The 15,928-nt window shown below is 40.2% G+C and overlaps 1 protein-coding gene across 3 annotated transcripts in view; it reads right to left on the minus strand.

Moving 5' to 3' along the window:
• Positions 1–15,474, minus strand: part of MYOM1 (myomesin 1) — a 79,486-nt gene extending 64,012 nt beyond the window's left edge. For all 3 annotated transcript variants that reach the window (XR_009485021.1, XM_059836201.1, XM_059836200.1), the window contains exons 1-3: positions 15,355–15,474; positions 12,922–13,410; positions 4,033–4,170 (exon numbers count right to left, since the gene is read on the minus strand). Coding sequence is in view for 2 of the 3 variants with exons in the window: in XM_059836201.1 (XP_059692184.1) it covers positions 4,033–4,170; positions 12,922–13,349 (566 nt within the window). In the remaining variant the exon portion in view is untranslated. The remainder of the gene's footprint in view (positions 1–4,032; positions 4,171–12,921; positions 13,411–15,354) is intronic.
• Positions 15,475–15,928: the final 454 nt, after the last annotated feature.

Here is a 15,928-nt window from a genome sequence, read left to right on the forward strand (position 1 = left end):
CTCCTAAACAGGCCAAAGCCAGCCCTCTGGAAGTCCAAGGTAGCAGTTCTGCTGACCCTGCTTCCCTACTTCTCTGAGAATCGAAAACTCTATCATTTCATGATCACTGTGCCCAAGACAGCCTCTCACCATTGCATCCCCCACAAGTCCTTCTCTGCTCACAAACAACATGTCCAGCGGGGTGCCCTCCCTAGCTGGCTCACACACCAGCTGTGTCAGGAAGTTATCTTCCACACGCTCCAAGAACCTCTCAGACTGCTTCCTCTCTGCTGTATTGTATTTCCAGCAGACATCTGGCAAGTTGATGTCCCCCACAAGAACAAGGGCTAGAGATTGTGAGACTTCTCCCAGCTGCTTACAAAATATTTCCTCTGTCTCCTCATCCTGGTTGGGTGGTCTATAACAGACTCCCACCATGATATCTGCCTTGTTGGCCTTCCCCCTGATTCTTACCCACAGACACTCAACCCTATTGTCACCATCGTTAACCTCTAGACAATCAAAACACTCCTTGACATACAGGGCTACCCCACCGCCTCTCCTTCCTTGCCTGTCCCTTCTGAAGAGTTTGTAGCCATCTGTTGCAGCACTCCAGTTGAGTGAGTCGTCCTGCTGAGTTTAGTTACTTTAGGGTAACATTAATGGCATAATGAAAAGAGGTTCTGTTTAAGTTCTCGTTAAGTGCCATTGTGCAAGCACTATAAAGAAAGCAGCCTCTGTTTATTTCCAGAATGCACGCAAGCACAGCCTCACTATTTTATCATAAAATGCTTACTACTGCTACAAAGCAAAAAGATTAGGAAGAATGATTTTTTCTGTTTTCTTTAAGATTGCTAATATTATGCATTTGATAACACATCTCAACACTCAAGAAAATTTGGATTAAAGCCCATAATTAACTGTCCAGCCCCTCATCTTTAGGCTATGAAGTCAGTTTGGTGAGATGCAAGACAGCCAAGGAGTGGACAGTGCTCTAAACTTAATTAAGCATAAAAATTACTCAAAAGACTAAAAAAATTACTTAACAGCATGGAGCTTTGACCTCCCTCATGTGTTCAATCTCTGCCTTGAACTTCTCGTGTTTCAGGCTGCTTTAACAGGATGGTCCTTAAAAGTATCAGTGGGATGATTGATTCCCTTCCCTTAGGCACATCAGCTCCCCCCACAAATATCATCTGAAGCTGCAGAGATATGGCAGAGATTTCTAAAGACAATTTTGAAAACTCAGTTTAATGAATATGACTTTAGCTATTTACATTCAGTGTAAATGAACTAGTGGCATTTTTCTTCAAAGGCAAGCTGACATTATTTCCTCCTTAATTACAGTAATTAAGCTCTCAGCAACTTCACAGTATGGACCCACTCCTCAAGGCATTAAGCATCTTCTGGGAGACGATGAATAACCTCAGACTAATATAGGGTTCAGCCTAGTCATCTGGAGTAGTGGTCCCCAGATGCTTTTGATCAACGGTATTAAATATTTAGATTTGCTAATCATTTCTTCCTCTTATAATCTTCCCAGATCAAAGAGAAACATATTCTCTGAAATGAAGAATGCATCAGAAACAGCACGCAGTACCATTTAAGAATTGGTTCTGCAGTCAGGTCTCGGGGGTTTCAGTAGAAAACACTTTCCAAACAGAAACAACGGGATCAAACCCCCAATGGCACACACAAAATATTATTTAAAGGGTATCTGCCGTCTGCAGTCCTTTGGCATAGGCTTATTAGTGGTTGCAAATAGTTCCACGAGCCACATCCAATATCTTTAGCACCTATGGCATTAAATCAAGCTATGTTTTACTATCTAGAACACTGGCTGGCTGTCCTTAATTTTATCTTGCAAGGATTAGGCTAGGTGTTTAAGAAGAACAGTTGCAAAGTGAGTAATCTGAGCAAGGGAGTTTTTTACAGCAGAAGTTGAGGGCTCCGAAATAGAACCAAATAATGGAAACAGTGACATGGCACTGAAGGTTGTCCAGCAGCATGGGCAATGGCTCCATGAACCCATAGAGACCTGACCTTTATAAATAACTATTCCATGTAAAAGTTATCTGCCCATGGGAAACAACACATCAATTTCACAGGGGAATTTGGAAATGACATACAGCATGCACATGGTTCAATGGGCTTCAGCTGTTATCTTTCAAACAAAAATAAGTATCTGACAGGAATGTGGCATGCAACTTCTGCAGCCTTGGCATGCAGTCATCAACATGATGCCAACAGAAAAAAAGCCTAAAACAGATACCGCAACCATTTCATGCCATGTTGAGTTGGGCACCCTAACAATCATCATATGCCCTTTTTATATTTTTTAACTAATTAAGAAAAAATATTTGGGTCATTTCAGTGGCATAAAAGCACACACAACTTTCTGAGTTGCCATGTGCAAAAAGTAAGATTGATATAGCAATAACAGGAAGAAGAAGAATGTAAGAATCCGACAGTATCTTTTAATGTAGGATCTCAAAATATTGCACAGACACAAATAAATGAAGCTACACACCATCACACTGAGTTAGATATTACTGTTTTCATTTTACAGAAAAGGAAAATACAAAAAGATGATTTGTTAAGATTTGTTAAGATGTTAACATGACGTGTTAAGATCACAGGGGCCTGTAAAAAAGCTAAGATCATCATCCAGGAGTTCTAGCCATCAGTCATGATTTTCAGCTATTGACCAACACTATAAATTTTACTTTTGTAGGCTCTAGACACAATAAAAAGGGAGGGTATTTGTGCTTGAGGGCATGGGAGACAGATGATGGTGAACTGCAAATCTGCTGCTACATGAACAGAAACACTGGGTGAAGTGCAAAGGTAGCGAGAAACCTTGAAAATATGTTACACAAGTTTTGTGTGAGACATATGTATGGATTTCTGTCACAGAAGATATAGCTGAAACTCTAAAGAAATTATTTAAAAATGCAACAGTGTGCGCTTCTGAATGTTGGTTGGATCAAAGAGCGGTGAATCTGACACAGAAATGTACAAGGGGTGAGAAAAAAATTACTCCAGAATAGTGGGAGGGAATTAATAAAAACCAAAACTGCTGGTGTCATCACAAAAGCATCACAAATGCTCAAAAGGCCAAAGCAATAACGTCTCACACTGACAAGACGGAACTCAGTTTCACATGAAAGCACAATTTTGGCACAAAGCAGAAGTGACATTGGGTGTTGATTAAGCAGTAGACAGAAAAGCACTGGCTCCCAGAAACAGCTTGGAAGTGTCCCATGAAAAATGCTGTGCTGCAGAAGAAAGACAGGTTGAAGGAAGGTTTCTGTTCAACTGCGGGTGGGCAGAAAGTTTTCTCCTGGCCTCCAATCAGGAACCAGTTTTCCATTGCACACCCCGGTATGTATTAATCTGAACAAGTGACTCTGCTTGAACTGTCGGAGACTCCTAATAAAACCAGTACGCCATACCCCAAAAAGGGCAGGGGAGCCTCCTTGCTCATGTTGGTTCTGGCTTCCACATAAAGTTCACATTCAGCTTTACTGAGGACACTGCTGCAGTAAAATGTATTACATCAGTAGTAACCATGCAAAAAATACCACCAACACGTGAGATCAGTATGAATCATGATGATGATTTGAGAAAGTATTTGGTTTCATTCCAGGTTTTCCCTGTGCCAGGACAAAACATTAGCACATCGTTTCATTGTTTCTGTGTTTAATGCTTGGTAAGAGGCATTGAATTACAGAACAAGTCTTCAAACCAAAAGAATAAGCTAAATAATGTGGACAACATGCTTGCCTGGTTCCCAGTAAGCAGGATTATAATTATATCTTAATTTCATAGAAAGTGTCCCTGGCGATGTGTTCAAAACAAAGTCCAGACACCTAAGTTAATTTGTCCTGGCTCTAGATGCTCAATGTCTGATTTTCTGCCAGTCAGTTGATGTCTCTTTGGTTTTTTTATCACTCATGTGGAGTGTAAAAAAAGATTAACAGATCTGTTATTTTGTAATTTGTTAGTAAAATGTCAGAAATAAGATACCAAACAAAAGTTAAATGAACATACCGTCCTGTGAATATGGGCACTGAGTAGTCTATGGCTTCGTTCTCTTTGTCCTCAGATATCAAATTCTGTTTTGCTCTCTTTGCTTTGGGACTCATCTTATAGGATTGATCTTCAATCATTAAATTGGAATCTTTCAGTCTGAAATAAAAATAATACTGTTAAATTCAGAAAAAAAAGCTGTTAAGAAACACTCTGAAATAAGATTAAAGTACTAAAAATTTTAGCTCTCATTTGATAAGCAAGAAAATATCATTTTTAATAGCCATGGCTTCAGAGTTCTTAAACACATAACTAAATGCACTTTTGAGAAACTCATCATTACAAATATAACACTGATGCCCCTTGATATTAAATCTAAATAGAGAGAATAAACAATGCACCTGATAGCAATGCACATTTAGTAGCTTCTTCATTTGGGACTTGGATAGTTTGTATACCGAGTTTTGATAGATCCTGAAGCCACTGAGACCACTGTGTAAATCTAAAGATTGTATCTGAACTCATAACCTCTACTTTTCCAAAATTTACAGTCCTGAAATTGTCTGGTCCCCAACCAAAACAATAGTGTGCAAATATATTTAAAGTAATAATGGCTTTAAGTCTTAAATTGTAGGCAGCATATTGCTCAGTAACCAGTCTTGCCATTCCCACTGCTCTCCTATACCACCCCAATCCATTGAAAGCGGAGAGCTGGGTGAAGTAACACCATTTAACATAGGACAGATAAATGGAGAATGAGTGGAAAGGAAAAAGAGCAAACCAAAGGGAAGGCTTCCCCTTCCCACCAACCTGGGAGGGATTCTGAAGAGTGTGAAGCATATTTGAGGCAGTCATTTCAGGTTCATTTTTAACATGATTACAAACTGTGTTAACAAAGCTTCAAATACCTCCATCCTCCTTTCCCAATGCAACACATCTCTAACTCTCAGATTTATGGAATATCCAGATTAGCTGTCCGTCTTTTATAAATCCCCAAAGTGTCTATTCATCTCTGTCTCAACACTGCCAAGGGAGATCATATGTGAGTCTGCTTCTGGTCTGGAGATTTGTCTACATAGCATAAGCTTACCGCTTATGTGCACAGATACAGGAGCAGAATGAAGGCACGTGGCTTCTCAGAAAGGCTTGTTAGCCCAGATTTGTACCACTAACATGGCTAACCTGCTTCCCATACCCTGGGTAGCTTACACTGGTGTCTCTACACAGCATGCTGTACACATATAATCAAAACTCATGCTAGGACTGGGCCCCTGAGAATGTTACACATGTATAATGTAAGATTACAGATACGTACTTGGGCTAATGTTTTCCATAGGCTGCAGCCCTGCAAAAGTACCAAGCTCCAGAGATGCCACCAACACAAGTCATACCAGGAAGAGTGCTTAATTTCCAAAATATGTGTTAATAATGTATCCATGTGAGATGGTGTGTGTGAGATCGCACAGGTCCAGTTTCATTCTTCCACCTTTCCTTCCTTCATTTCTTTGTGCCCATCCTTTTGCTCAGACTGAGTTCTCTCCCTACCCAGTGCCTGTTAAATCAGTCTCCAGTTCTCTAGCTCTCTTAATGGCTTTCTTACTGTCATCTCTTCTCCTTCTTCATCTAGTTCCTTGCCTGAACTTCACATCCGCTCCCACATCTGCTTTCCAGCCCTCCAGCCATCATGCAACTCCCAGCACTGTCAGTAAGAGTTTCCCTTCCTTTCTGCTTAATCCCCGTCTCATCAGACTCAACCGTATTCGGTTCGCCCGGCATCACAGTGAGGCAGCCCGCTCCTCTGTGCTCCCCGGGTGCCCACTTTGTAGCCACCATCACCGAGCCTACAGCACGACTGTGAAGAAACACTTGGTACAGAGGGTAAAAGCAACCATGCACCGGCTCTCCTTCCTTCCTCCTGCCCCTGTATCCTGGTTTCCACGCAAACAAAAGCACAGCCAGTGAGGGGCTGTGGCACACACCACAGGACTGAGGCCAAGGGTTTACCACGTCAGGCACCACTGGGTCAGTCAAGGCACAGACCAAGTCTACAGGAGAGAGACGCTGTCTGCTCTGGGGTCTGATGCCAGGTGCTACACAAGACAGCCAGGGAGGGAGTCCAAGGGAGGCGGATCCAGCTTTAGGGACAGAAATGCAAGCAGAAAACACTTGGAAACAGTCCAGACAGAGTAAAATAAAAAGGAAGAGACAGAGTGAAACAGGGTATGCGATGGCCTCGCTCCTGGGTTGGGCAACGATGTGGTACAATCACTATGGCCAACCATAAATGCATTGGGAGAACTTGTCATCAAATAAATAAGTGGTGAGAAACATCAAAGGCAAAGTATTTTCATTATTTTTCATAATTGAACTATAGTCTGTAAGGAGCTGCAGTTCTTTACTTAGCAGGTGACTTTTATTCCTGTCCTATTTTAAAATGGGACAAACCTGGAATTTTGACTCTGACTGCCATCAGATTTTCTAGGGGCTTTAGGCTGAACCCTTTAGGAGACCACTTGATTCCTGGTTGTTTCTAGATTGAGAAGGATCACAGTATCATTTGAACTTCAGTTTAAATGTCAAGAAGTTTCTATTTTCATAAAAGTAGATGAAATGTGGTGAAAATTTCAGCTCAGGCATTTTCAGCCTTTCGGTTAAATCCAGACTAGCTCTTTGTTCCTAAAGGAGAATTTGGCCATCCTGTCAGTTGAGTTTTTACTTGAGGTCCAGATTACACACTCATGCAGGGAATTAATGGGGAGCATACATAGCAGTTCCCACCGCTTCTGCTAGTCCTTTTGTTGATGTCTTTCAAACATGGGGTTTTTTTCCTATCTTTCACTTATAGCTCTCTAAAATTATTTGAAAATGAAAGAATAAATTGCTAGAGGTTCTGTTTATTTAATGGTTGTTTTTTTAACAGTGAATAATGGATCCATGTGGAACCTGTAATTGTCTGCTGTTCTCAGATTGCTAACACAATACTCTGACCAATTTACTTCAGTCATTTGCTCTTCCAGAAACTTGTCCTGGACTAAGCAAGGCCCCAGTGAGAGGTGTTTCATTGAATAATGTCAATGGTGCTTTTAGACCAGTTTCCTGTTCCAGCAATGGTCAAGAGCTGGTAAAAAGAAAGTTTATGTGGAGAAGTACCTCCCTTCATAATTCCTTTTGGTTTCAAGCAAAGGCCTAGGGACATCCTGAGCCAGAGGTTGCATCCTGGCTGTAGCAGTGAGATTACAATTTATTTATATATGAAAATGGCACTTGCTTTTTAACCTGTTTTAATCTGCCACTTTATACTCTCTTTTGTGCTTACATACCGCTCTGTGTGAAAAATCATTCCTTGTTCACTCTCTGCACATTTTTCACTATTTAATTCATTAACGTTACATGCCCACGTTTGCCTCCTTCCCAAGGTAAGAGCCCCAGTGTCTTGCCTTCTCCCGATGGAAGGTATTCCACGCCTCCCAATACCCTTCTTGCTGATATCTGACCCTTTTCTAGTTTCAGACTTTACTTTTTGAGATGAGATGATCAGATCTGCACCTAGTATCTCAGCTAAGAGCATACCTTGGATTAACACACTGACACAATATGCTTTCTATTTGATTTTCACTTTGTCTCACAGCTGTTCCTGATTTTCTAATTGCTTCATGACCACATCAGAGCATCCAGCTGGTATTTTCAGAGAGGTATCCAGAGTCACTCCAAAATCTTTTTTAGAACTGCACTGCATAAACCAAGAGCTGAAATGAATAAATTTGAAGCAGCAAAAAATGTTTCCCCTTTCCAAATCCTCTTATCATTTGCTTCCGTTCAGGCAGAGCTATATGGCAGCTAGTAGAAATGCATATTCAAATGGAGCTCTTTGCATGGGAAAACAAATTGAACACTATTTCTATCATGAGGTTTATTTCCCTGTTTTCCTCTTTTGTTATTACTATTTCTTCCTGTGCAACACAAAAAACAAACCCTACCTACAACCATTATTTAGGTAGCCCAAAGGAGGACTCTGCTTTCTTGAACCAGATTCTAAAATCTTGCCCTTTATTTTAAAATGTTCCAACCTTTTACCTGATATGTGGAACAGAATCTCCCCAGAGGAGAAGGAGCAGGGTATCAGTGCTCTCTCGTTTCACAGGGAGGAACAGTACCATGACCTTTTAACAGCTTTCAGCCTCATTTGATATACCTAGCTAGCATATGTATGTTTTTTTCCAGGTCAGATACTATCTGTACTGCCATATCAAGGTTGGTGACCCAAACCTACTGTCCTCATTTCTTGATGGTTTTCAGCATGTTAAAATATCAATGCCAGCATTTTCCTAGTTTCTCAGTAGAGTCACTGAATTGGGAGTTGGGTGACTGTAAATGCTAAAGGCACAGGCATTGTCCTGTAGGGATGTAAAAACCAGATAGACACTATTAGCTTTTCCCTCTAGCCCGACGGAGGAACTAAAGACAACACTGTGGAGGGCCTCTGAAATTCCCAAACAGAGCTTGTATTTTGATGCCTTATTCTCGGATAGAAATACACTTCAATATGTTGGCATTGCACTTGTTTCTGTGCCTGAAGAGACAGGTTTCCCACCCTGCACAGAGAGTCTGTGCCCAGTGGATGTAGAAATGTGTTCTAGGAGTGCACCACAACACCTATTCCTTAGTTATTCCACCCCTGCATGAAAAGGCACCTGTAAGCTCTTTTAGCCTCTAGAAAATCATGTATCTTGTCCTTAGCATGCTTTTGTTACGTCTCTCTCTCACTTTATTCTGACGGCAGAAAGGGATGCATTTGGTATATACAATGGCTGTACCAGCTGTACTTGCCAGAGGAGCTCCATTAGCCAAGAGGCAATTTTCAGGCTTTCTTTCTAGCAGTTGCTTCTTTCCTAATATGCAATGTTTGAATTTACTCATCGTAAAGAGGAGAGAGTGCAAACCCAGTTACAGGAAAGTAAAAAAAAAAAAAGGATTTTCAGAAGAGAGCTCTTTAAAGCCATCCTCTAGAGATGAGAGGCGTGCTCCGGTGACTATATTAATTTTAAGTTGCTGACAGATTTGTCACAGGCCCAGACAATATTCCTGGCAATAATCATGCTGTTCCCTAACACAGCTTCCACCACAATTTTTTTTAAAGGGAAATTGTTTCCACGTAGCAGATCTCATTAACACAATTTCCATGCTTGGCTATGACGTTTGGAAGCCACCTTCTTAACCCTCACCTATAATAAACCAAAGGATAAGCAGTGCCAAGATCATGGTCTTCTCATGTTTCTTAAAGTGTATTATTTACTCAGCCCTGTCCCAATCTTGGTTACAATATTGCTCAGAAGAGCATTCACTCTTACTGTCTGGGAGCCTAATTAGTTGCAAGTTAGTAATGCATCTCTTCTCTGTTTCCTTGATTCATCTGAATTATGCCACTTGACCTGCAAAATGTATGCAATTGCCACACCAACAACTTCTGTTTTCTCTCTAAGCAAGTCTCTGGCCCATTTGGTGGCAGATAACCTGTCTGTGACACAATGGGATTATCTCATGCTGCTGGCCAGGAAAATAACACATGGAAAAGCAGTAAAAGTCTGAGCAAAGGCAAATGACTGAGCTTCCAAAAAAAGAGGTAAACGGGTTTAATCCAGCAGTCCCATTTGACAGGCTTGTAGTGCTATAAGCAGCTTTGGCAGACCAGACCCAAAGCTTCTCAGAAGCACACGGAAGATGGAGCGGCGTTCTCTCACAGGAGCCAACCTGCCCATGCCGGCAGCCCCTGAGGATGGGAGAGGGAAGAGGGCAGGTGGCCCCAGCAAGGGCTTTTGGGAGACAGCTGCTGCTCCTTGAGGGAAGCAGAGGCCAAAGAAGCAGCGCATGGCTGGAGACGGCCCCACGAGCTGGTAGAGAGGGCTAGGTGTGAAGTGGCAACCTTCACACAGTGAGACTCGCTTTCTTTTAGGAGCCTGGGGTTTTGCAGCTTTGGCAAACTGTAACCAGCAAATCTGCAAGCTTCCATACTTGCTCTTGGTTTTGCCAGTTTTCATTTCTCTCCTTTTACTTCTTCAAGCTGTCATGGTGTGAAGAAGACTTGAAATGTGGGGAAGGGACAGCCCACTTGCAAACAGAGCCTTTTTCATCCTCATGAAAAAGTCAGCTGCAGCTCCCTCAAGCTGTCTATGTTCATGCTCTGGGCATGTTTTCCACTCAAGCGAGGCTCCAATGTCAGAGAATCAGATTCAGGTCAAGGTCTTGCAGATTACCTTGTCCCTAGTCCTTCTACACTGTTTTCCTATGATAAATTCCTCACATAGCACTAACTGCATGTCAAAACTGTTGCTTTATAAACACTCTCTTCTGATGGTGGCTACAGAAAAGAATGAGACTTAAATTTTGCAAATATAGTAAAGTTTAGCAGAAGCTACTTTAGATAAAAATAAGAAGTGACCTGAATAAAAGCTTGATATTTGAATAGCATACTTTTTCTGTTGGTCTTAGTGGGGTTTATCCACAAAACTATATCCATTATACATAAACGTAGATCTGATGTTAAAATCCAGTGATATGCAGTAATCAATTGTTAGCTAAAGAATTTTATCTGGATTTGGATTCATGTGTGCATTCAGGTTTCAAGCAACCACCACTGTTGTAGGTCATTTAGATACAGCATTTCAATTCAGGGCCCTTTCTACTTTTTGAAAATGGTAACTTTTTGAAGACTTACTTTCTTTTTTTTCTTTTTTTTATTGCTACACTATTCCTTTCATATGGATGAAATCAGAAAGTCTTTGATTTGCCCAATTCATTTTAGTAACATTCTTTGTCGCCACATTATCCCTTGAAGTGTTTTGGGCTATCTGGGGAAGATAGTACAAACTTGGAAAGAATTACTTTAAATTGGCACTACATTTAACCATATAGTCACAGTATTTGTTCTACTTTACTTCTTGCAAATTGCGGCAAAATGGGATGTAAATAACAAATAAATACCAACATAGAGGCCGTATTAACCATAAAATTAGGTTAGATGCTAAGATTATAATTCAGAACTGTATTCTCTTATGTATTGATTAAGTTTTGTGCAAGACAGATTTAAATCATGTAGGTCTAACTTCCTGAGTCCTCGTCTTACATAGCATCACTGAGTTTCTCAAACCTCCAACACAAGGACAGGATCACAGAAAAAAAGAAGTTACAGCTGAGACATTCTTATCTCTAATTACCAGGATAGTATATCAATCTGTTGGCAACTCTTGTACTACCGAGTAGCTTGGAAGTATCAGCAAATATACTATTTTAAAACAAAAGCTATTATCTTGAACAAAACCTCAGGAAACCTGGAAATGTTTTAAGTTGTCTCCCAATTAAGCAACTCCATTTCCTTTAATATTACTTTGTTGACGCTAGAGTTCTTCTTGTTGAGAATATACAGGTTTCGGAAGAAACTCATCTGGCAAACCAGAGTCACTGAAGTGTTTGTAACTGGGATTCGGAAGCAGGTTTTTTTACAATCATTTTTTGCAACTTCAAGTAATGTTCCTATTTCTTATGGGAACATTTTCTATGAGAAGGAGGCAGCTTTCGGTTAGGGTCAGCAACAGCATGTAGGCACAGCTGCATCACTGCAGAAATTTGGGATATCTTTCCCTACCCAAGTCTCTCTGGAAACATAACCCTCAGTCCCAGCATCTCCAGTTTGCTTCCCTTCATCAGCAGATTATAAATGAGCTTCTCACTGCTCCACTCAGTGGTTAATTATCTGCACAAGTGAAATTGTTTCAACAGCAAAGCGTGGATATTACCCAGCCCAAGACAGTCAAGTAGTCAAGTCATTCATCTGGGCTCTAACAGTCTTTGGTTCAAATTCCTGAACAGACCCTGGCAAATAGAGACTTGACCCTGAACTTCCTGAAAGCCAAGTGAACGCTGTAATCACAAGGTATTGTTTACTAAGGTACAGGTAGTCTTTCCTTCAGTGGTTTTGGCCAAAATTCCATCTTTATCCACAATCCTTGGAGGATATTCAGTTTTCAGAATTTAAATTATCTGATGGACAAGTCTTGATCAGTTCTGCTCATAATACCCTAAATTTTATATTACTATAACAGCGAGCAGATGGTTTGGGCTATAATTGGTCGATCATTTCCTCTGTTGCTAACAGCTGCTCTAATCTTGCTTTAATACTCCTCTAATTTCTGTAAATCTGTGAGATACATACAAATAACATGAGGCTATGATATCTAAAATATTCTGCTAATGTAATTACTTGAGCAATATTTATTATCTTAATTAAACAAAAAGCACGGTAGCTAAGCATAGTTGGTCTTCTAGTGCAAGATGAACACTTCAGGGTATTCCTACTTTGGAAATAGTATGCCTCAACCAATATACAGTGTGAAAATTTTGATTTCTTGAATCACTCAGCGTAAAAGTGAAACCATTAGGCCAAAGAAGAATTGCTTAATGATATATGGACATGTCAGCTCAAACTTGCGTGAACAGCCCTGAGTTCTTTTACTGCTCCAACCTGGACAGATAAGAGCCAGGCTCAAACCAAAAGCTCTCTCAACACTGCATATTAAATTCAGCTGTACTAATACGGCTAAACAACTTGGAAGGAGAGGTGGCTCATGCCTAACCAATTTGGAGTGTGAATATGTCATCATTCAGCCACATCAGCGTTGCCAGTGCTCTTCTTACGCCAGTCCAGCCATCACACATGAATTAGTCCAACAAAATAAGCTGACCACAGTCCTTCCCGTTGCCAAAGCCAAAGAAAAACACCAAGCCTGGAAAATATATTAACACCAAGTTGCAGAGACAACTTCTATGGAAGAGGAAGAGACTTTTGCCGTTAATTTTGATGGGAGGTGGTTGGACATTTTTGTTTCGGAATATTGTTTCAAAGACAGATTTACTTACCCAAGACTGTAGGATTCAGATCCCAGCCTGTAGGCTGCAGCCAGCTTGTTGATGGATTCAGATCCATGGCTGTAGGCAGCTGAGCTCTTGCTGAGGGATTCAGAGTCAAGACTGTAGGCAGCAGATCTTTTACTTTGTGCAGCAGAGTGATCATAGGCTGTAGATCCATAGCTGTAGGCTGCCGACTCAAGGTCATAGGCTGAAGAGCCATGACTATACGCTGCTGAAGAGTCAAGGCTGAAGTCTGCTGCAGATGCATGGCGATAGGCTGCAGAGCCCCTAGAGTAAGCTGTAGATCCTTGAGCATAGACAGCAGATTTGCTCTTGGTTTCCTTTTGGTACTGGCTTACAGTGGACTGCAGTGCTTTATGGCGGTACGCACGGTCATAGTGCTCGTGGTGTCTTTGGTAGAAAGGTAAAGACATCATGGGTGTCTTCTAATTTTGTTTTTACTGCACGTTTCTGAATGTAAATATAACAGGACGGTATCTGCAAAAGAACAGATCAAATATAAAGATTAATGTCAAAGAAACTCCTGAGTTAGCATACAAATAATACAGAAAATAAAAGCTAACACAGAACTTAAAACTTCAAAAATCTAAAATCAAACGCAATAAGTTCAGGTTATCTTTTTATGATGTTTTTTAGACTTTAAGATAGGTTCATATTTAAGTTTCAAGATGCTTATATGTCATTCACGAGGAGCAGAAAATCTTGCACTATTGTGTCCACCCATTTGTAGCTGGCCTCCCTGTTACTGCAGACTGTTGAAGCTTTACATGCTCAACTTCTCCGCTCATTACTGCCAACTAATGAAATTTTATGTGCTCAGCTTCTTCAGTGACAGTGTAAATTTTTTTTGTTAAATTACAAACAGGGAGAATAAAGTAATAAATTATTTTAAAATGCATGAGCAGTTCCTACAAGGCTATTCAGTACTTTGCAGGCTGAAATAAAAATATACGACCATTTCATTCATTTTTGTAATCAAATTTTCAGATTGAATATAATATTCCATTTAATTTTTTAACAGTGAATTAAAAACATTAAAATTGATAATAATGTAACTTTTTTCTGTAAACATGCATTACATCATTGGTTATTCTGTATGTGATACCAGAGATCCATTTAAAACGGCTTGTCACACTTTTACAGTTTAATCAGGGATACAGTCTTTGTGCAATGACTAAAATAATATCAAGCTCTTCAGTCCGAATGACCCTTTTTTTTTAACCTAGAATGTCATGTTCAAGATCATCAAGAAAATTCCTCCAGATGATATGCCCATCTAAGTTTTACTTTGCACAGTCATCAATAGATTGTCTTGCAGTCACTCATAGTAGGAAATTTGATCAGGTGAGAGGTAGTTCCCCACTTAAAATGGGATGAGGGTTGACGACCAGCTCTCCTGGTTCAAATGAAAGGCCAACTCTTACATCATATAAGAGGAAACTCCTTTTATGGGTATTTTGTCACACTATGAATTGTGTTTTATATTTCCTCTGAAACGTCAAGCATTGTTCACAGGTCAGGATTGGCTAAGTACACTAGTCTGATCAGATACAGTAGTGTGACGCTATTGGAGATGACAAGAAACTCTGAACCTTGTAAGGTTTTTGCTCCTATTTGGAGCACTGTCTGATTATCAGGTTGACTCGCATCTCTTAAGTTTTATAAAAATCCATGCTACCTGCACCTACTCAGTGTCCACTGATCAGCCTCTTCTAGTGTGAGGACAACACTCCCTCTCAACATCTGGGTAGGATTTTATAACTGCAGAGCTTGGCCTAAAAATATTAGTGGCCATAGTTAGATGACTATGCAGGGTTTGGAGCTATATGTTAGCAGCTGTTGAACTGAATTTTCAAAATTACTACTGAGCGGACAGACAGTTCTGTACTTGTTCATAGGTCGTGGCTGCACATTAAAGGAAGTTATTTTACTGGCATTACCGGTGTAATTCTTTAAATATCTACTCCATCAATCAGTGAAAATAGTGAAATAAATAAAAAACAGAAACACTTATAAGCAGGAAAAAAAATTATAACATTTCTTTCAGCTCAGTCAATGGCTTTACAAATCACAAGACATGGTATGCAACAAGTATTTAGATTATTTACACATTCTCTAAGCCCAAAGGAGGTTACATGACAAATTCCCCCTGTATCTCAGCAACCCATGCTTCATTTGAGAGTACTGTGACAATATGCAAGGATAGTTGAGTTGATAACAAGTCAACTTTGTTGATAATAAGCACTACTTTTTGCTTTGTTTCACAGCTGAACCCTCAGATGTCTTCAGTTCATGTCCACAAGTCCCTCAAATAACTGCTGAGCTGAGAAGAATAAAGGGAGCTACTATCAACTCAGCATTGCAGATTCAGATTAAAAATATTTGAACACATCAAATCTTCTGTCATAAAGGAACACTTACCAGGGCCCAAATGAATGGCAGCAAATGGAATAGCTATCAAGTGGATGAATAGCAGAAAAATACAGCAATGATGAAGCCAGCAAAGAAAGAAGTAGTCAGGACGAGGGGTAAGGACTGGACTTCAAGGTCCAGAACAAAAATAATGCCTGCAGTCAGTGGAATGTCAGAGCCCCAGTCCAGACCTTTTATGGCTAGGGGGGTGATAAATATAGCATCGAAGAGGAAGAGAGACAGAGACAGATACCGATACCCTGTGCTATCTCTGTGCAAAGACACGATGATGACAGCTTCAAACTGAGAGCTCTCCCTTTAAAGTATCTTCATTAAATTCACTATAAAATCAACATTCCAACTCAAAATTATTTCTAGGATTGTTTTCCTTATTTAAATCAGATTTAGGAGAGAAAAAAAATGTTTTGTGTCATGAACCAGACAGTAGGAACCAGTCCCTGTATTGCCCTTTGCCATGATACAAGAATATAAATAATGTTTTATGGGTTCCTCTCGTCTTTTTTTTTTGTGCCAAGCCACAGTGCATGTAATGCAGATATTTCAGCTTAATGACAGACAATCT

This window comes from Gavia stellata, chromosome 3 (assembly GCF_030936135.1).
Source record: "Gavia stellata isolate bGavSte3 chromosome 3, bGavSte3.hap2, whole genome shotgun sequence".
NCBI classification, from domain to species: domain Eukaryota; kingdom Metazoa; phylum Chordata; class Aves; order Gaviiformes; family Gaviidae; genus Gavia; species Gavia stellata.